Source organism: Melampsora larici-populina (assembly GCF_000204055.1).
Source record: "Melampsora larici-populina 98AG31 unplaced genomic scaffold MELLAscaffold_38, whole genome shotgun sequence".
In the NCBI taxonomy this organism is placed as follows: domain Eukaryota; kingdom Fungi; phylum Basidiomycota; class Pucciniomycetes; order Pucciniales; family Melampsoraceae; genus Melampsora; species Melampsora laricis-populina.
In genome coordinates, this window is record NW_006768802.1 from 573,363 (window position 1) to 593,749 (window position 20,387).

Genomic DNA, 20,387 nt, shown 5'->3' on the forward strand with positions numbered 1-20,387 from the left:
GTGCTGGTCAGAGGATGCAAGCTTGTCCTTGCATCCACTATCAAGCCTATCTGCCTCAGAGCGTGAAACAGTCAGGGCAAGGTCTTGGATTGCGTGTTGTAAACTTATGCTTCAGCGGGAAAGTCTTTTAGAGCATCCACAGCGGTGCCGTAAATCTGTAACGTACAGATGTTTGAGGTGGTTCCATGCACAGCCGTCTACCTCAAACACTCACTTAGCTTAGGGATTTCTCTGCGTGTGAGCCAACATAGGCCAAAAATAGGCCAAATATGTTCTATTTTGGCTCGCGCCCCAAATCCTTCTGTACCTTGCTTCTCCCATAAACTACAAAATGTACAATCAGAATCTCCCCCAATCAGACACCTCAATCATCAACTAAGCCATAACACACCTCCTAAATTATGCTACAAGCTGTACTGTAGGGAACCACAGCTGTCGTTTGTTCAAAATCCTTACCTTAAATGCTTCCCTAAATGATCTGTGTTGTGTGAGTTTCTGTACATCACGAATTTACTGCACAGCTGTGGATGCTCTTACGGCAAATACCGCAAAGACCTCAAACTTGACACCCCCTCTTGTCTGAATTGCTAAAAGATACGTACAAGATAACCAAACTTGAAATCCCCTTCATATCATAGGTATGTGTCTATACTTATAAAGAACAGGTCAACAGTCAAGAGTGAAAGACAGTCAAATCAAAACACTGATTTGATTGGATTCAAGACTGAAATAGCCTGGAAGGCCAACACTCCCGGGTCCCTTCTCAATCTTGACTATCTAAACAAAGTGAGAAGCAATCATCATCAAACTCCAGCCATATCCCATCTTCCCTTATGTCATTGTTTGGTCAGCCAATCCCTGATATATTGAATACAAGTGTTCTTTTTGGCTTGTGTGCAGTTTACTTCCTCATCAAATAGTGAGTCCAAGTACCCTAAATGCTAACTTGTTTGGTGCATCCCGTCACTTCCTTGGGCCGCTTGATTTACACTCACTGATGTGTAAATAACTGAACCCTGAAATGGGTCAAGTCAAAATTGAGGTCAGCCTTCTTGATATGTTCTGGCACACTTACGTAGATAAACTGAAGAAAGGTCAACTCAATGTAAATGAGATAGCAATTGGAACGGCTCCACAAAAAGACCCCAACTTTCAAGCCGTACCTGGCCTACCTTTGTGAGTATGGTTTTCAGTTGTTGAATGGGGTGTATTAAGCCTCTTTTCTGACAAGATATCATTATCCAGGTTTGGAGCAGTAAGTATGCCCCTCAACAGTCAAGTCACTTTGCAAAATATTCAATGGCCTCTGATATAGCCTGATATATGTGCCAAGTCTGCACAAGCTTTTGACTCATCCAATCTTTCCATTGACCCTTAATTAGCTGCCACGTGCTGTCTATCATAGCAAGGAAGGTCTGAAATGGGCAGCTTCCCTAGGAATCAAACACAGCCCTGGTTGGAGTTGTACTTTTCCTGGATTATGACTCATTGATATCAGTAAACCAGAGTGGATAGAATATGTGTAGAAAAGTGAGAATTGAGAACATCTTCAAAATTCATTGAAATGAGCCAAGTGTGTTGCTGCAATTGAGCACAAAGTTACTTATGGTATCTTTCTCCTACAGCAAACTTTTCCAATTACGTGAAAGTAAGTTCATACCCTTTCAGAAACTTGGCTTTCAGAAAAAGTCTTCTCATATCTGATTTAACCCATCAGGGGCACATATTCCACGGCATCATGAGCAATGTATTCTGAGAAGACATCTTTGTGACAGACAGCGCACGGTAGAAAAGTACCAGATGATGCACCTCAAGAATCTTCAAGGCCAATTTGTTCAAAGTAAGTGACCTCTGATTGACCTTCCAATGTTGGTACAAATACAAGAAGATGAGTTATTGAGGCCATTGGTACCCTTGTACTTTTCAGAACATTGTTATGCCATCACTTGATGAAAGCTTACAATCACTCAGTTCAATGCTTCAACACCAAGCCAATCACAATTTAGAGGTTGACTTCTGCTCAATCTTCCATAAATTTACCCTTGAGTTATTTGTCAAAATGATGTATGTATTCCTCAACATCTAAACCTTTCAGCTCACAAGAAATCAGATGATTGTAATTGTGATAATGTTCATTGAAAAACACGCCTTCCTATTTGATCATCACAGGTTTGGAATTAAAGATTTGGACATCTTAAAAGCAGAGATGTGCCCAGATATGCATCTAGATAGCTCCACAATTGCATTCACAGAGGATTTTGATGTAGCTCCAGACTATCTCAATTGGTGCTTCTCCATTGTATCTGGATTGTAGATTCTGGAAAAAATTGTACCATCTTTGGGCAACCGGGTGGTAAATGCTTGTAAGACACTAGATAATTACACTTACAATTTGATCAATGAAAGACCAAGCAAGGAAGATAAGAATGATGAAGGGCCTGAGGATCTATTGGATTTTTTCATGAAGGCAGAGGACCAAAAGGGTACCCCTCTTAACCAAACGTAGCTGAAGGATGTGTTGCTAAACAGGCTTATAGCAGGGCGGTACATTTTCTCCTGCATCACGTTTGTTGGAGAGCCCCATCCTGAAATTTATTTACCCATCTTTTGTAGTAACACCACAGCTCAGGCTCTTTCATGGGCCTTCTTTCATTTAATCATGAACCCTGGGATGATTGACCATGTGCAAAAAGATATAAGCAAAATGGATCAAGGTGCCAAATCTGGGATGATCACATACAGTAACTATAGGCAATTTTTCTGGACCCAAGCTGTTTTATGTGAGGCTTTGCGGCTACATCCTAGTGTCCCCAAGGATACCCTCCATTGATCAGGCTTTTGCTTGATTGCCATTCAGTCACAATCAAAAAATTTTGGGCACTTATATATGGCAATCATTACTGTCAGATCAGAATATGAAGTTGGCTGTCAACAATGATCAAATACCAAATGGGCTGATGATACAGCCCGGAGATGCTGTTTGATGGAGGTGGGGTTCCAAGCTTGATGCAACAACTTTCAACTACTGGCATTATATGGACTGTTTATGTTGTATGGTCTTCACTCCTTTCTGAGTAGTGACTGGTTTATGGGTTGAGATCACCACATTTGGGTGTGCAAAGTAATGATCCTACAGTGAATGGATTCTTTGTATGGGTTGCATCCCCCTTGGATTATCAACCCTAGTCATGTTGTTTCTGAAACAAGATGACTAGGGTTGCAGGTCCATATGTACTCAACTTCTATGTACATAATTGTAAAAAAGGAATTGAAAGAACTCATTCATGTATGGGATTCCAAATGGGAAACAAGTAACAAGCTGATTAAAGTCAATATGGAGGATCCGAAGTGTCACTTGAATCATGTCAACAAAGTTTACAAAATTGACTCACCAAAAACATATTCTGAGTTACAAGTATGTTTTTTTGGTCCAAAATATATTTTTTGAGTTACAAGCCCATTTTTTGAGCTATGAAAACATATGGGAAGAGGTGGATCATCCAGCAATGCACGCACACAAAACAGCATGGAATGGATATCCAAGATATTCCACCAATAAAGCCATGCCCTTGGTTTTGTTAACAGGCGGAAGATAGCATCAAATATTTGAGCTAGAGTTGTGCCGCCGGGTTTGTTGGGACAACAGTGGCTTGTTAAGCTCATTAGCTAAGGGTTTTGGCCACCTTGGCTTAGCTTAGCTAGATCCCGCTAAGGAAAACATCACTAGGACAAAATATTAGGATGACAATACCTCTGCAGTCCAAGTGTTGGAACCCAATTATCAATGGCTATGTCTTATGCAGCATTTTCTTTTCTCTATTCCCTTTTTGTGTGTAATTGACATAACTACACATAGCAATAACCTGTATAGTTGCAAGTGCCAAGAGGCGTCAAAGGTTGGACCCCCAGGTATTGTTCTGCCAACTTGAGGCTGAGCCAGAAAACTTCTCCAATTTTGGAGCCAAAGATACTGTTACTGGCATTGATGGCAACCCAGATTGTATGTCATTTGAAGTTCAATATTTGAACTTCTTGTTTTAGTTGGTTTCTACAACATACTAAATTTTGTATTGAAATGTAGTTTTTGGTAAATGTCCGGTCCAAGATTTTATGCTTCTTGACACTAGCAACTAAACCATCCATATTTCACTCAAAACCTTTCTGTTCTAAACCTAACCATGACTTGTATCTCCCTGTCTTGTTTATCAAATTTGTCCTGAAATAGCTTTGATGTTTTTCTTCATTTATAATTGCAGATTATTTCACCACAACTTCCTATCATCACAAACTATCTCTCCGTACTCATGCTAATCATCCTTAAGACCATTTGACTAATAGATTTGTTATTTGATTGTTCAGAAATCTGAAGATTCTCATGCCAAGATCCATCTGGTCTTGAGGATCTGGATCCTCCTGTGAATGCAAAACAAGTTGGAAATTTCAAGGTGTGTGGTCTAGTGAGACATTGGCGTAATGATGCCCAATTATGCCCAAACTTTTTATCCACTTGAATCAAAGGAGAATGCAAATTGACACCGAGCTTGATTTTCTGCTGGCTAACAACAACTTAGTCAAGATATGAACTTATATATCACCATGCTTGCTTGAGCTCCCTTCATATGCACAATTCAAAATGATCACATGATCACTTCACTCAGGTCTGACAAGAGATCTCTAAGCTGGGACAAGGTTATATCAGCTTAGCTCTTGCTATAGATAACTCTGAGTCTCAACTTCACACCAAATCACAACTACACTGGATCAATAATCCCCCGTCTCCCTCCTTAATACAAAACCTTAACCTCAACCTTGATTTCCATCTGTATCTCAACACACACCATGTCTGTATTCATGTGACACATCAACGTGCACACACAAAAGACGTTTGATAGAAACTTGCAAGAGCCTCAAAAGAGGTCTTGAGTAGGCCTTTGCCCCGGCCCCGCAATTCCGGGGACTCCCCGGCTCCCCCCCCCGCGAGGTCGGGAGCCGGGATGAGTGTTGGGAAGAAACGAATGACGGGGAGCTTGCGGGGGCGGGCTTTGGGGACGCTGGAGGGGCTAAAATGCGCTAAAAGTGAGGCCTGCACGGCTAAATCTGTGCTGCGCCCCCGGAACTGCGGGGAATCCCCGACTCCCGCACTTGCAAGGTCGGGAGCCGGGACCAGTTTTCGCAAATGTTTTCCACCGGGGAATTTTGGGGGCGGGCTTTGGGAGAGCCGAGAAGGGCCGGGGAGGGGCCGGGGCGAAGGCCTAGTCTTGAGGCTGTGCCTTTGTTAATTGGGTTGTTGAAACTCAGGCAATTGAGTTCCAACAAAGGGTGTGTGCATAAAGGTGATCCACCAGTCTGAAATTGAGAAAAGTTCATCCAGATTCTTTTCAAAAGTCTCCGTGGGTGCATGGTGATGTCCTACAGAGATACAGACATGGCAACACCTCAGTCTCATTCCCATTCATGATCAACATCACTCTGATAATCATGAAAATCACTTTGCTTATCTTCTTCAACTACCTCTGACTTTGAATTTCACCAATACTACTTACACCCCTTGCTCAAATATTGCATGACTCATCTTCCATCTTGATTTTCAAAGCATTCCTTTCCCTTTCTGCCATTGACTTCAATCTATCTTTTATCACAATTCTTCTTGGTAAACCAATCATTTCTTCCATTTCTTCTAGCAGTGATTTATGTATATTATTAATCTTACAGTGTTGATGTATGTTTATACCAATGACTTTATAGACATGTTAAGCCAAGAATGTAAAGCAAGAATCAAATCTATGTTGATTGATTATCCATGATACAAGTTGAGCATAGGAACAATTCAAAAGATGGACCTTTAATGATAAGTACCAAATTGATTATAATGTTGAATTTAATTTTGTTGAGCATGTGAGTGATGAAAAAACAAAAATCTGTGTTTAGCTACAAGATAGATATGACCACTGTAGGCCTAGTCTTTAACTTGTGGTTTAGATTTCTCTTTCTCCAACTTAAAGACAACAACTGTGGGATTATGTGTTAGATTACTTAACTCCAGCTAAATATAATCATTTCTTGTTTCCTGTGTTTAGCTGCGCTCAGAGCATCCACAATTGTTGGGTCAACTCATGGGAAACATATTGAACCTAAAGATTCAAAGAATTCCACAACGGTGAATCTTTAAGGAATCTTTAGTCAATATTAAGGACTTTTTTGAGTATCTCTTCTTTTGTTTATATTGTTTTGTTTGTTTACACTGTAAACATTATACACTATCCCCAAGCAGACCTGGGAAAATGATGATTATTGTAGTTTGTCATCAAAGGACATATCACTGCACACCTGAGCCATAACACCCACACTACATATGTGCAACAAGCCAAGGTAATTATTAGCTGTCATGTACATACAGGTCTGCTCAGTTCCCTGCTCATCTGAAGAAGTAAATCACATGTGATACATCATGTAAATTTTTCCAGTTTGACAGAACAGTCCCAAAAATTGACCACATATACTTCCATAGCTACTCATGTAATACTCTGAAAGCCATTCAACAGTAACAGAAAGGGTGGTACATGAGGTTTAGCCAATGGAATCACACCAAAACTATGAGTCAGTGTATGTAGAGAGGTTTTTGGTCAAAAGCACCACCAAAGCCAACAACCATTTTTGGCTCAAAACAGTTTTTGGTTTTCATCAAAAACACTGGTCCATTTGGTTGGAACCCAAAAACGGTTTTTGGTCAAAAACACCACCAAAGCCAAAAACTGTTTTTGGGTCAAAACTGTTTTTAAGTTTTGTCAAAAACACCAGCTTTTGGGAACTTCATTTGATCAAAAACAAAACCCATTTTTGATCAAAAACTCTTTGATTCTGGAAAAACAGCCTCAAGGTTGTTTTTCAGGCCAAAAACAGTATTTGCCCCTCTATTGTGATTTTTTGATGACCTTTTCAATTGATTGTTTGGTAATTATAGAAACCAAATTTCATGTTTTTCAATCCGCCCCTTGAAAAAGGGGCATACAAAAAAGTGTTTTTGTGTAACAATTTTTGGCTAAACCAGCCAAACAGGCCCTAACTTCGTTTGATCAAAGAGTCTTCAGGGAGATTTTTCCACCGACCACTTTACACCGGATTATCCGGTGTAAAAAAGTGACGGTGGAAAATTTGATACCAAGGGGGGGTAAGTCGAATTTTCCACCGGATTCGTCTTTTTTCAAGGGGTGGAAAAGAATCCGGTGGAAAATGGCCGGTGTAAAACTATTTTACCCGGCCGTGAAGTGTAATTTTACACCCAATCTTTCACACTGGATAATCGAGTGTAAAAAAAGTCGGGGTAAAATTCATGGCCCCGGTCGTGGACTGTACTTTTCCACCGGATACTTAACACCGCCCTGATCCGGTGCAACCGGAAAGGGTGTAAATTTCCCACTTCAAGGGGTAATCTACACTTTACCACCGTGAGATGACACCGAATCTTATCCCACCATGTCTGGATATCAGATATCAAACAAACCAACAACTTACCACACATGCCACCAAACAACTTCAAACCTTTCATTCCCACTTATATCCGTGGATGCGTCTCGAAAAAACAGGATTCGAATGACGGGCTTCAACTTCAACTCAAGTTCATTTCCGATCGGCTTCTTCAGTTCGACACTTCATCCAATGACATCGAACCCTTATATCCCACCTTGGCCTTCTGTTCTTGACTTCCCATCATCCAAAATCTCTCTTTCTGGACCGAGTTTCTCTCAAACGTCGTATATCATTACCTATCCCTATCGTAAACCTCTCATATTTCTCAAGGTGTTGGTCTTGTTTTATTTCGCAATGGGACTTTCACAGTCGTCTGAGGTCTTTCAAGACGACGACGACGACGACGAGTCTTTGGTCGTATCATCTCCTTCTTCTCCTGTTAAATCCTGTTTATCATCATCTCCTGTTAAAACCTCAAGTTTATCATCTCGATCGTCTCCATCGCCATTACCTTCTCCATCTTCCACCGTGTCCGGGTAGTGTTCGCTCGTCGACGAGCGCGCACGACTTCCCTTTCTGCCTCAAAGGGAGTTGGTGTGCGCTCGTCGACTAGCAAAGCCTACACAGACACGGTGTTCGCGGTCTAAAGTTAAAAATTTGGTCGAATTACATCCTGTGTCTCCTGTTTCTAGCTGTCGATCATCTACGTCGTTCAACTCCAGTGCTATCACCATGAGTGAAGATATCAGCCCTGAAGTCGATGATCTCGACGATTTGGCCGATTATACTGTCGCCTGCACCCCTGAGGAACAGACCGATAAGCTTTTAGCTCGCCGTCGCCAGCTTCAAATACCAACGGACAAGACCCAGTATCAAACTTGGATTGACCACGGTTCCATTGTGGATTCTCAGAATTACCCAAAGTATCCCAACGGGGAAACAGTTTTTGTCAAAGATCCTAAAGACAAAATAACGAATTTTCGGCATATCGCTTGGACTTACACGATGAAAACCGATCGGAATGGCAAGTGGATCATTTGACGTTACACCTGCCTTGGTGTAATGGGTTGCTCTGAACCGAGTTGCACTTTTGCTGGTTCCCCGCCAACTGGACGCAATAAGATTGAGGAGATACTATCAAAGTAAGTCTATCAAATATATATATACCTCGTGTTTCAAAGATAAGATACTCACATTGAAATATTTCCATATAGTGGCACCGCGTGCCCTGTCACTGGATGCATCGGCATACAGACACACATCCGATGTCTTGCTCACTGTCGCATTGACGAGGATCACACAGATCCCGAAGCTGTATGGGGCTTGCTTCGTCACCAGGGTAAACATACCCACGAATGGCCAGAAGCCAAGAAGGCAGATCCACTTTCAAAGGCGAAGCTCAAAGATGTTGTATTAAATGATCCCAAAGTTGGACCTTTGGGTCTAAAAGTAAGTTATCATTAGTTTTGACGATGATTTCACTTTATCTTACGCGTGTGTTTGCAATGACTTCAAGGTTGGACAGGCGCATGTTGGCACGGACCCAATCAAGTCAATCGTGGAAGTCCACAGCTCTTTTGGAAATACCGACCGGCTTGGTTATCTTCGGCGTCTTATCTTAATTGAACATGGGTTAATGGCTGATAAGAATGACAAAGAAGGAGGCGATAAATGGCTCATCCAACTTATGCATTGGTGCAGGTTAGTGTACTTATGCTTCATTTAATCTTTTTCTTTTATTTACAATTTAATTTTTTCCCTCACACACAGTCAAGGCTTGCGATTCGTGTCAGTCTCGATGGATCTCAAGGACTTCCACTTCAGCTTTCAGACCGAATGGATGGCTGAAATGCTTGTATATCAAGAGAAGAGGACTGTCAATGGGAGCATCCAACGCGAGGCTTACTCAGGAGGTCTTTTATCCGATGTCACTTACCGGTTCTTCCAAAACGGATACCTGCTCACCACATCTATGTTCAACGAGAAACTGGAACGCTGGGTCCCCGTCCTGCTCACATGGTTGGGAGGACTGTACTCAGAACACTACGAAGCCCATTTCACCACTTTATTACGCCATATACAAGATTGTGGATTACCTGATCGAGATAAGAGGAAACTAACGGAGCAAGTGGTTGACTTCTCTCAAGCGCAAAAGTCTGGTTTTATAGCCGCCTATATGAAAGTATTCAACACGGATCGGAAAACTGCTCTCTCCAAGCTACATGGATGCGAACAGCATTTTTTGCAAGCTGTGACTCGGATCAAGCGCAATCGTAACATAGTAAGGGAGGAACTTGATGTGAGTAATATTTACTTTGTTATTCTTATTATTATCTATCTTTGTTGACATTGATTGTACATCACAGGGCATTTGGCAAACAAAGTGCAAGGAGCTACTCTTGCCTGACGATGAGGCCCCAAAGAATGAGACCCTAGATCAGCATTTTGACTATCTCCGCCGTACTTTTCCTCGTGCCAAGAAGTTCCTGGATTGATGGCACACATCCGATATCGAAGCTATGTTATTTTGAGGAAGGAATCGACTACCCGAAGACGATCCACCTCCAACTTTATCAGATTCGGAATCTGAGTCAGAAGGCGCTCCTCGTAAACCCCGGCAACGTGTGGCGGCAACAACCAATGCGCAAGAGTCGCTGCATCGGGTTTATTACATGCTTTGGTAAGTATTTGATTATATTATTTATTTCTTCCTATTTATTATATAAGATACTGATCATATATATTTCATGTATTTCTCCAGTGACGGCAAATGCGGACTCATCGGCGGTATGGTCCAACTTTTGGCGTTTGTGAAATGCCTCGAACGGGATTTCCAGTCTCGACAAAAAGGAGTCAATGTTGCTTATGGATCATCAAAGAAGCAGTGGGAGGACTTCGTCACAGCCCTAGGTATGCCACAGCCGACGAAACGCAAGTATCATGCAAATGACGGCCGCGCTCCCGACACTACCGACGAGCTCCTTGCCACCTCTAAGAAAAATAAGCGGAAAGGCCCTGGACGACCTTTGGGCTCTCAAAACATCAACCGGAACCCTATCACCACTTACCAATCTTACTCGGCTGGTTCTTCTCGCGGTACAATCAACCGCTGCTGGCAGACGTTGACACTCGAATCTCTATACGCCATTTTTGGACCGTTGTGGAGTTCACATACACATGTGAACGGGACCAATCTGATTGTCCTTCTCATCCGTCATTTCACTCAAAGGCTGAAGGCCGAAATTACTCATAGTGATCATATGAAGAATGTGCTAACTCGAGGTCAGAACCTCTTGCACAAAGCTCTTCACAAGATGGCGCCTGCTTCTTTCGCTTTTGACGCGTTCGCCTCTGCTGACGGCTTTATGGAACGCCTTGTCCAATCAGCCAAACTGAGGCCTTTGTTCTCCATTCCCGTTACAAGGACCAAGATCTGTCCTGTCGACGAAGGACATAATCAAACATTCCCTTCCACCAGGCCCGTTCTTAGGATCACCAGCGGCATGTTTTCGGAGGCTGCAATTTCAGTTGCAGACGTTGGCATCTTAATCCGCGAGTGGCTCACTGAAGGACTCCGATCTGACACTGGACAGGTGTGTCGACAGTGCCATCCGGAGGTAGAAGAAACCCCTACCGACCCCACAATGCTAGGACAACGTAGTCAAATCACTATTACTGCTCCTAATGAGGCGCCATTACATCTTTATTTTCTAGTTGAAGGAGTTGCTGGAATGACTAAGGACGAAAGGAACACTTTTATGGGTGATCAAGTTTGGCCAGCTCAATTATGGATGGGTGAATATTCTTATCATCTGGTTTCACGAGGCTTTTGGAGTGAAAGTCACTACTGGTGCAAAGTGGTGAGGAAGTATGATGGGATCTTGGGTGTATGGCATTTTGATGAGCGTCAAAACGCAGGTATTGCTCAGCTTCAAGGTACCGACGTGGCTGCCATTGGTGGTGCGCAAGCCAACACCAGCTGGTTGGTTTATTCACGTGTTCCATTTCAACAGGAAAAGGAACAAATCGCCCAATCAATCTGCGACCTAATGAAATCATTCCCGGACCATCACCAATCGATTCCCTTCTCAATGCCGACGGACGTTGCACCATTTGGAGGTCCTCTGCCTTCTATCAAAGACGTTGATCGTCATTCTGGAGATGAGAATGACGATTTGCTTCTTACTTTAGATCAAGAAGGTCAATCACAGCCAGTTCAGAGTCATTCTCAGCCAGTTCAGAGAAATGAAGAAGAGGATTCACCGCCAGTTCACAGTATTTCGCAGCCAGTGAGAAATCTGAAGATCAAGCTCAAGATACCACAAGAATTACCTACGACATTGGTATTGGAAAGCGCTGAGGGTGATGCCGGTGGTAAGTGAAAGTAATCTATTTGCCTCATTCTATTTATTTACTCTGACTCTGTGGGTATGACTATTTCCAACGGCCACCCCGATTTCCCCTGCAAGCCTCAAACGCCAAGCTGCTGCAGAAAAACGCCAAGCAGCCGCAGAAAAACGTAAGGCTGCAGCCGCAGAAAAACGTAAGGCTAAGGCTGCAAAGGGCAAGGGTAAATAAATGTTTTGATCACTTTTCTTTCTTATGTTGTCCTCTTTCTTATGTCTCCTTATCGTCACTCTTTTTGCTTTTTTTAATCAATTACTTCTGTCACTCTTTCTTTTTAATTTTTTTGTTTTGTTTTAATCCTTGTCATACTTGTACGGGTGTAAATAAATGATGGTCATTTGGAGTTTGTTTTTCTCTCTGTTTCCTTCCTTGGTTTGGTTTCTTTCTTTTTCTTTTCATTGTCATTCTTGTACTGGTAAAACAGATGGTCATTTGGCGCAAGTTTGTTTTGAGTCTCTTTTTTTCCTGTTTCTTTTTTTTTATCATTGTCATGATTGTACTTGTGTAATTAATTGATGGTCATTGGGCGCGAGTTTTGGGTTGAGTGGTCTATGAAACGTTGCCAAAAACTTACCCCGGTGTAATTTTGGTTGGGTGTAAAATTCAACTTTGGGGGTCGAATTTTAATTTTTGCACCTGTGTGGCTTCCACCAGATTAATCCGGTGGAAAGGATTAAGTGTAAAATTATAACTTGAGTGGCCAAAGTTAATTTTTACCCCGACTTTTTTTACACTCGATTATCCAGTGTGAAAGATTGGGTGTAAAATTACACTTCACGGCCGGGTAAAATAGTTTTACACCGGCCATTTTCCACCGGATTCTTTTCCACCCCTTGAAAAAAAAAGAATCCGGTGGAAAATTTGACTTACCCCCCCTTGGTATTGATTTTTCCACCGTCACTTTTTACACCGGATAATCCGGTGTAAAGTGGTTGGTGGAAAAATCCCCCTCCCCATTTTGAAAAACTGCCCTGAGGCTGTTTTGAGACCAAAAAGAGTTTTCGCCCTCATTTGCCCCTCTATTTCAATCTTTCAATAAGCTCTTTGGTTTAGTGTTTGGTAATTGTGTAAGCAAATTTTAAGTTTTTCATTCCGCCCCATGAAAAAGGGGCAGATTGAAAAAGTGTTCTTGTGTAACACTTTTTGGCTAAACCAGCCAAACAGGTCCTAATATTTGTGATCCTGTCCTTAATGCTCATCTAAGCAAACACTTTATTCCTTCTTTTGTCACAAATTCTCACAAAACGGAAACTTTCAGATTTTTTGAAAACACACTTTTCTACTTGTAGAAAACCGCTGGCATAGAATATGATTTCTCAGAATGCGCCTTGAGTGAATGTGGCCTTAGCTTTACTCAGCAACACTTTCTCCAAAAAACAAATCAATCATTGTCAAAACAGCTGTATCATCTCTTCCATTTTGGTTAGCAACCACTATATCCAATATAAACCCAACTAAAGCTCATCCTGCTCCAAGATCAAAGAGTACACAAGCTTTCATAGTTGCTTTGATTTCATTTTTACATCTTGAATAACATTCCAAATCATTTTTCTGACTGCTCAAATCAATTTAATAGACCCACAAAGACAAACATCCATGTTTAAATATAAAATCTCATCATCATTATCAAACAAATAGAAATTTATAAGAAAAGAGAAAATCTTGAAAAAGAAATCCAACAATATGACTAAGGAGATGTCAATGTATGTCAATAAGTTAAGGGTAAAACAAACACAAAGAAGAACAAATTAAATTAAATTCTAGCAGCAGCAGCATCATCATCATCAATCTACATACAAGAGGTATTGAAAAAAGTAGAAAAAATCAAAAAAATCAAAAATCAAACCTTTCATCTCTTACAATCACATAGAATCCACACAGCCTAAGAAAGAGGTAGAGAGAGATCATGACTATAAACATCTTAAGATTATAAAGAAGAAACGATGACAAGTTGCATATGCTGCAAAAAAAGAGAATAGAAAAGCCTTCATGAGAAAAAAAAAGAAAAAAAGCCCTTTCCATTTGATATTAAGATGTATAACCAATAGCTTTAAATTCAGCTTCCAAAATTTCTTTACCATTCGATTTTAAATACGGTTTACTAAACTCTTTATATTCATCGGTATCAATTTCAAATAATTCAGTTTCAAAATTCCTCTGGCTTCCTTCTTTCCTTTTCCCAGCTAAATCTCTTTGGTTTTGTTCTATGATTTGTTTAACTTTAGTAGCTTCTGAATAATTTTTTGATTTGATTAAATTAGTTAATTCAGACCAAAACTTTCGACTTTCTTGGGGACTTTGATTTGGTTCTGGTTTAACTACTTTGGGTAATGGAAATAATTGGGTTAAATCTATTAAAGGTTTCGTGATGGATGGTTCAGTTGTAAGGGTATAAAATATTTCTCCTCGCCAAGTTCCGTGGAATTTACACTGAATTCGTTCTACTGGAACGTGTTTGAGCTTTGTCCATTCTGAGATTTCGTCTTCTGATTTGGTCAAGTAGATGATTCCTTCGAGAGCAAATCGAGCTTTACCAATCCAACTCTGATCAACAGAAAGAACGTTGAAGTATTGTTAGTAATAGAAAAATATGATCAATAGAATCATGTATGTGAGGCTGTTCAAGAGCACTGACCTCTTCAGTGTAATTGATCATTGTCCTGAAACGCTCCTGGGAATTCGCACCACGACAGGTTATATAGGTGTAATCACTGATAACCACATACGGACTAGCCCTCAACAAGCCGGTGATAGTCGCAGTCGGATGTGTGATCTGTTTGAAAGATGTATCAAACCAAGAGGAGTCAGTATATGTACTACAGCCAAAGCACTTTGATTTTTTTGCTGTCGAAAATCAAGATATCTTCCTTAACTCGATCAGCTTACCTCATACTCCTCATCCCGCCTTGGTAGCTTAACATAGATTCCCTTGTTCATCGGTCCTGGGAATACTTTCACACTCGTACCTGTAAACTTGGCACTAATTTGATCTACACCATATGCAATGACATTTGAAGGTAATTCTGAACCATCCGATTCATTCCGAGGAATTGGTCTTGATTCATACCAGAAACAAGAGATAGGAGGATGATGAGAGACTTGTTCATTGAGAAAGACCACTCTAGCTTTTTTGTTATTATCAGGTTTACAACTTGAACCCGAGACTGTAGTAGCAATTGTAGAAATCGATCGAACTTCATGTGTGTATGTACTACTCGCTGGACTATCGGTATGACTCGGTGAACGCTGCTGAGAGCCTGATGGACAAAGAATTTCTGTAGGACTTGCGGGGGTTGACTGTGGAACGGTTTCATAAACTTCTAGTTTCCCTGTCTTTGAATCTGTCTTCACGGGGTTGACATCGAAGAGACACCTGAATTGTTCTCCAAGGCTATGGCAGACCAATCAAGTCCATACAAATTAGAATTCAATGGCTTATACAGAGAAATGGATTGGGTTTGCTTACACACTGTTATAGGGTTTACAGATCGGTCCATGAATAAACTTGAGATCCTTTGTGACTTTGGATCAGATAAGATGATGTGGATTAGATGCAAAAGGAAATCAATTGACATGAAGGAAACCACGTACAAGTCCATCTCAAGACAGCCAACATTCTTTCGAGTGGATCATCAGATTCATCGATAGCAGCAAAAACGTCAGGTCGATCAAGATAACACCTAATTGGCGATGAATAGACAAAAAAACGAAGAATGAAAGATAAGAGTGATGATAAGAATAAATTGAGCAAAGTAAACAGGGTAAAGCATACCAGTATTCAAGGTTGCCCATTGGAGTGATTAAGTTAGCAGGTAAACTTAATCTCATTGCACCCATATCCTTTACTCCGATTGCTTTCTTGAGGACAGCTAATAGTTGTTTGAGTTTAGTATCATCGGAATCAGATGATTCGTTGTGATGTTCGTTTGTGTTGACATCTAGATTAGTAGGTAAGTTTGGAGCTGAATGGTTACTGATTAGAGCTGCTGAAGTAGGTTGAGGTGAAGTGAAATGTTTAGTCGAAGAAGTACGATTGAGAATTGGCATGTTGAAGTTGAAGTTGAAGTTGAGAATGCGAATGCGAATGCGATTGAGAATGAGAATGAAGTCAAGTCACAAAATGGGTAATGTGAAAACCAAAACTCAATTTATTCCGATGGTTTATATGACAATCCAGATTAAAACAAACTGTTGTTTCAAATTATACATTTTCATCCAACACACAAAGGATAATTAAAGACAAAAGGATCTGATTTAGTCATAGCACCCTGTACCCTCTAGTCTCCTGACCATGAGCTCATTCACCAGTCAGTTCAATCTTGGACTATATCATACTAACTGAACTGATCAAACTTTCATTTCCTTCTCAACCCGTTGCAAGAACAAAGTCAGGTTTTGATCAGTTTCTTTTTGATTCTCACAGAAACATGGATCATCTGACCATACGGCAGATCAGAGAAATATATCGTACTGACTCATTAGATTTGAGTGAGGGATTGCGATCCCCATAATGTAGTGGGTAACTTGCTATTGAAGACTACGAATCAGCTTATGACCAGGGTCCTTCCTGACACATGATGTCTCGATTTCTTCTTTTCATTCATTTGGGTATTCCGTCATTGACGTCATAAATTCTTCACTCTCGTGCCTCTTTTCCTACCTTTGTGTCTTTTCTGGTACGATCGTCACTCTTGAAGTTTTCGACTGAATACTTTTTTACCTTTATCACTTTCAACTATTTGTTCTGTGTTCTTTTTTTGGCTTACATGAGTTTCTGTTCTGTTTTGGTCAGTCACTGTACAATTATTATGTCCTTAGTTTCATCTTAGTTTCTATGAGGCTCAATCAATGAGAATGGTGTTTAAGTCTTCGGAAGATATAGGTTTCTCACCTAGGAATCGTGCTCAACAGTGCTGTGTGATGTTATGATGAGTGTTTGTCCGCCAAACGTCATGTTTTTTATTCAGCTTTCATTTGACAGAATACAAAACATGATCGGAGGATCAAAACCTGCGTGTTTGTCTTATACATCTTCTATCACTGATGTGTACTTATTAAAATTATGCATACTTGTATCAACTTAAATGGTCACTTCGAGCTCGTCATTCAAAACTTCGCCATCAACTAAGAAAGCTACAGGGACACACATGAAAATCTCTCTCCAACATCTTCGAATGAACAGTCACAAAAAGTAGGAGATGAAGGAAATTTTGCTTTTGCAATTGCTTTACACAGGTCGACATTCTTTCTTAAGCCATTTCAACGCCAGTTGGTTATCTTTGAGCAGAGGCTTTAGTTTTTCATACACTAAAAGTTCGCGTATACAATGATGTTATTCAGCCATGCATCTTAACTAAACGAGGAGCAGATGTATCGGAGGCTGGAGCACTCACCAGTGTGATGATAATCATTTAGCCACTTGACTTCATGACGATCCAATAATTTCAAATCCACCAACTTCGTTTGGATGGGACAAAGCGTGAAATTCTCGAAGCCAAAATACTTTCCACCAAATTGGTGAGGAGTGTCAACCACCTTGACTACTACCACAGACTCGATTCGAACTCCGAATTGGTCGTCTTTATAGAACCCAGGCTCTGCCAAATTGTTAAAGAGTTTTCGCAGCCCCCTGCGTCAACTTTGCTCATGCAATCGGAGGTATCTGAAAGAAATCAAACTCACCGTTGGACAAAGTCATGCCGGCTTCAAGACGCACTTCGTCACAAGATTTCCTAGTACCAATACCTTGTGGACCTTCATGAACATTCAAAAAGTGACCAACACCATGACCAGTACCATGTCGATAATCCAGGCCATCTCTCCAAAGAAACTGCCTTGCAAATGAGTCTAGCCTATATCCCGTAGTGTTTTCAGGAAACACCATACGATCGATGCAGATATGACCTTGTAGCACTCGAGTAAACGCTCTGATCTCTTCCTCTGAAGGTGTCCCAAAGTGCTACTTTCAAATTAGATGAAACAAGCAAAAGGTCAGAGATAGGGGTTATGCTCTCCTCTGAGTCCAGTTCTCAATGAATGTTGCGTACCAGGGTTCTGGTCACATCCGTAGTCCCATCCATATACTGAGCTCCGGAATCGCATAAGTAGATTTGGTCTTGTCGAATTACATCTGACTTATATTCATCTGGTTTATAGTGGATCACAGCAGCGTTCTTTCCGGTACTTGAAATAGTATCGAAGCTCAGACCCCGGTAATACTCTCCTCCCATTCTCTTCCGTGTAGCCTCTAGTTCAAGAGCAGCACTATATTCAGTAAGAGGCGTTGATTGGGACCTGGACAACTGGTCTTCTAGCCAAGCAAAATAAGCGACCAAGGCTGCTCCGTCTCGAATGTGAGCATTTCTGAACCCATCTATCTCTGTTTCATTCTTGATGGCTTTTAGGTCTTGAATCGGAGATCGCATGCTGTGAATAAAATCCGGTCCTCCGAGTGCATCCTCCACAGCCAAGGAGCTCTTGTTGGATAATACAACCTTGGACTTCTGATCACGATCTGATCCCAGCAAAACTTGACTTTCTTCGATACTTCGTAAGTGATCCCATACAGATTCGTAATCCTCTAGTTCGACGCCTAGCTCTTCTAGATAACATCCAATCTCGCTATTGATTTGATTTTGAGAGATAAACAGAGTCACACCCTCGGTGGCTCCAACCCAAGCGTAGGAGAAAAAGACCGGATTAAAAGCAATATCACTGCCTCGAAGGTTCAAGAGCCATGCAACTTCATCCAGCGCACTGATGAGGATCCCAGCAACACGATCGACGCCAGGTAGATCGTTAATTCTTTGACGTACAGCTGCGATCTTTGATTGACTTGATTGACCTGCAAGTTGTTCTGAAAGATGAATGACCGGTTGATGTGGACGTTTAGGTTTGGATGAGCCCCACTGCTCGTCGATCAAGTTTTCCCGCAAACTGACCAGTCGGCCCGAGTGAGGTTGAAGTCGAAGAGCCAAATCTGCAGCATCCTGAATATTGACCAGGGTTGGATCTAGTCCGATAGAAAGTGATTGACCGTGTTCGGCCTTATGACTTGCAGCACACTGCACTACATACTCTTGCCAAGTCGGAACACCCGGTAGTCCTTGTTTCATCAAAGTCCAATGCGACGGGTCAAGTTGTTTGGAAGCTTGATTAAAATATCGACCATCGGTAAAGAGCAAGCTTTGAGGCTTTGAGGCGAGAATGAGTGCTGTTCCGGCGGAGCCTGTGAAACCCGTGATATACTCCCTACGAGCATCAGTAGGAGCTATGTATTCACTGCCATGAGCATCTTCAGTTGGCACGATATATATTTCGACATTGTGCTTCTTCATTAAATCACGGACGTATTTCAATTCTTTGCTACGGTCAGATGGACCTGCCAAGATAGGACTAGGCATCTTATTTGCTTGGATGCAGATCGTCTGGATATTAGATATCTTGTTCAACTTCAACGAGATCCAACGGAACTTGTGCAGATTTGACTTCAAGGATAATGGATACTGAATTTTGAAATATTTGAATGAAACTTGATATTCACAACGATTAGCTTGAAGATGGGGAAAAAAGTTTGGAAGTTCTGAGTTGAATGCGAGGTAAAGAAGGTTGAAAGGAAAACTTCGATCAAACCCTCGCGCTCTGTCGGGCGGATCATACGGATGTGGAGCGGTAGCGTTGTAGTTTTTCAGCCGCTAACACACCACTACGGATAGCGGTTCCTCCGCACCGCACCCAGACTACAGTCGACTCCCTCGAAACCCATATCCTGTAAACCCATACTTCCTGATAATTAGGGTGTTCAAACCTCAAAATCAATTCATGCAAGTTTTGTGCAAGTTCTGTGCAAGATATGAATAGAACTTGCACGGATCTTGCACAAAACTTGCAAGAGTCGGTCTTGCACGGTTTTTGCACGGTTTGGAACACAATAACTCGGGTTGTCAAAAAAATTACTGTGCAAGATTAGTGCAAAAAATCTTGCACGGATCTTGCACGGATCTTGCACGTCGGTCTTGCACATTTCTTGCACAGGTTTGAACACCCTAAATCCATAGAAAATTGAGTCCATAAAATTCATGGGCGGGGAAAACTTAAAAGTGGCCTAAAACCCATACCTCACACTATTTCCATAACCCATACAGTCAATCTAGATTAGCTTGGCCAATCGAGAATTTTTATTTTTATTTTCAGACGTATACAGGCCAATACAGGCCATTTTATAAGCATACATAGCCTTCAACTGCGACACCACATTCAGTTGAATGGGCCTGTTTTGACGATTCAAGCTTCTGACTGATCAGCATCTATCAGCATCAATCCATTCCGTCCAAACCCATCCTTAAATCACTTGAATCCTCTTTACCTCGTCACTAACTATCCTTTGAAAATTGTGCATATCATCTAGGCTTTCATCCCGCGATCCAACCACCCTTTCGATCTCGGCTGTAACAACTCGGCTTTGACTCAAGTAAGCTCTTTGAATATTGTTCTCATATTGCGATCAATCATCT

At 41.3% G+C, this 20,387-nt stretch overlaps 4 protein-coding genes across 4 annotated transcripts; 2 read left to right on the forward strand and 2 right to left on the reverse strand.

The window, feature by feature from the left end:
• Nucleotides 1-833: 833 nt before the first annotated feature.
• Nucleotides 834-2,830, forward strand: MELLADRAFT_109707 (uncharacterized protein; the record flags this gene model as incomplete). Its single annotated transcript, XM_007413673.1, has 7 exons — nt 834-846; nt 1,080-1,176; nt 1,626-1,648; nt 1,780-1,840; nt 2,170-2,263; nt 2,315-2,502; nt 2,614-2,830. 7 exons carry the CDS (start codon nt 834-836, stop codon nt 2,828-2,830), a joined length of 693 nt encoding a protein of 230 aa, XP_007413735.1.
• Nucleotides 2,831-8,529: 5,699 nt separating this feature from the next.
• MELLADRAFT_90561 (uncharacterized protein) lies at nt 8,530-9,315 on the forward strand (the record flags this gene model as incomplete). The annotated part of the gene is made up of 4 exons (XM_007413674.1): nt 8,530-8,609; nt 8,682-8,916; nt 8,984-9,168; nt 9,243-9,315. The coding sequence occupies 4 exons, from the start codon at nt 8,530-8,532 to the stop codon at nt 9,313-9,315; spliced, it is 573 nt and encodes a 190-aa protein (XP_007413736.1).
• Nucleotides 9,316-13,388: 4,073 nt separating this feature from the next.
• MELLADRAFT_44729 (uncharacterized protein) lies at nt 13,389-15,989 on the reverse strand (the record flags this gene model as incomplete). Its single annotated transcript, XM_007413738.1, has 6 exons — nt 13,389-14,418; nt 14,510-14,647; nt 14,761-15,265; nt 15,341-15,395; nt 15,466-15,554; nt 15,647-15,989. The coding sequence occupies 6 exons, from the start codon at nt 15,919-15,921 to the stop codon at nt 13,903-13,905; spliced, it is 1,578 nt and encodes a 525-aa protein (XP_007413800.1).
• Nucleotides 15,990-17,069: 1,080 nt separating this feature from the next.
• On the reverse strand, nt 17,070-19,430 carry MELLADRAFT_75390 (uncharacterized protein; the record flags this gene model as incomplete). The annotated part of the gene is made up of 5 exons (XM_007413737.1): nt 17,070-17,181; nt 17,268-17,471; nt 17,557-17,833; nt 17,922-18,374; nt 18,441-19,430. The coding sequence occupies 5 exons, from the start codon at nt 19,275-19,277 to the stop codon at nt 17,102-17,104; spliced, it is 1,851 nt and encodes a 616-aa protein (XP_007413799.1).
• Nucleotides 19,431-20,387: the final 957 nt, after the last annotated feature.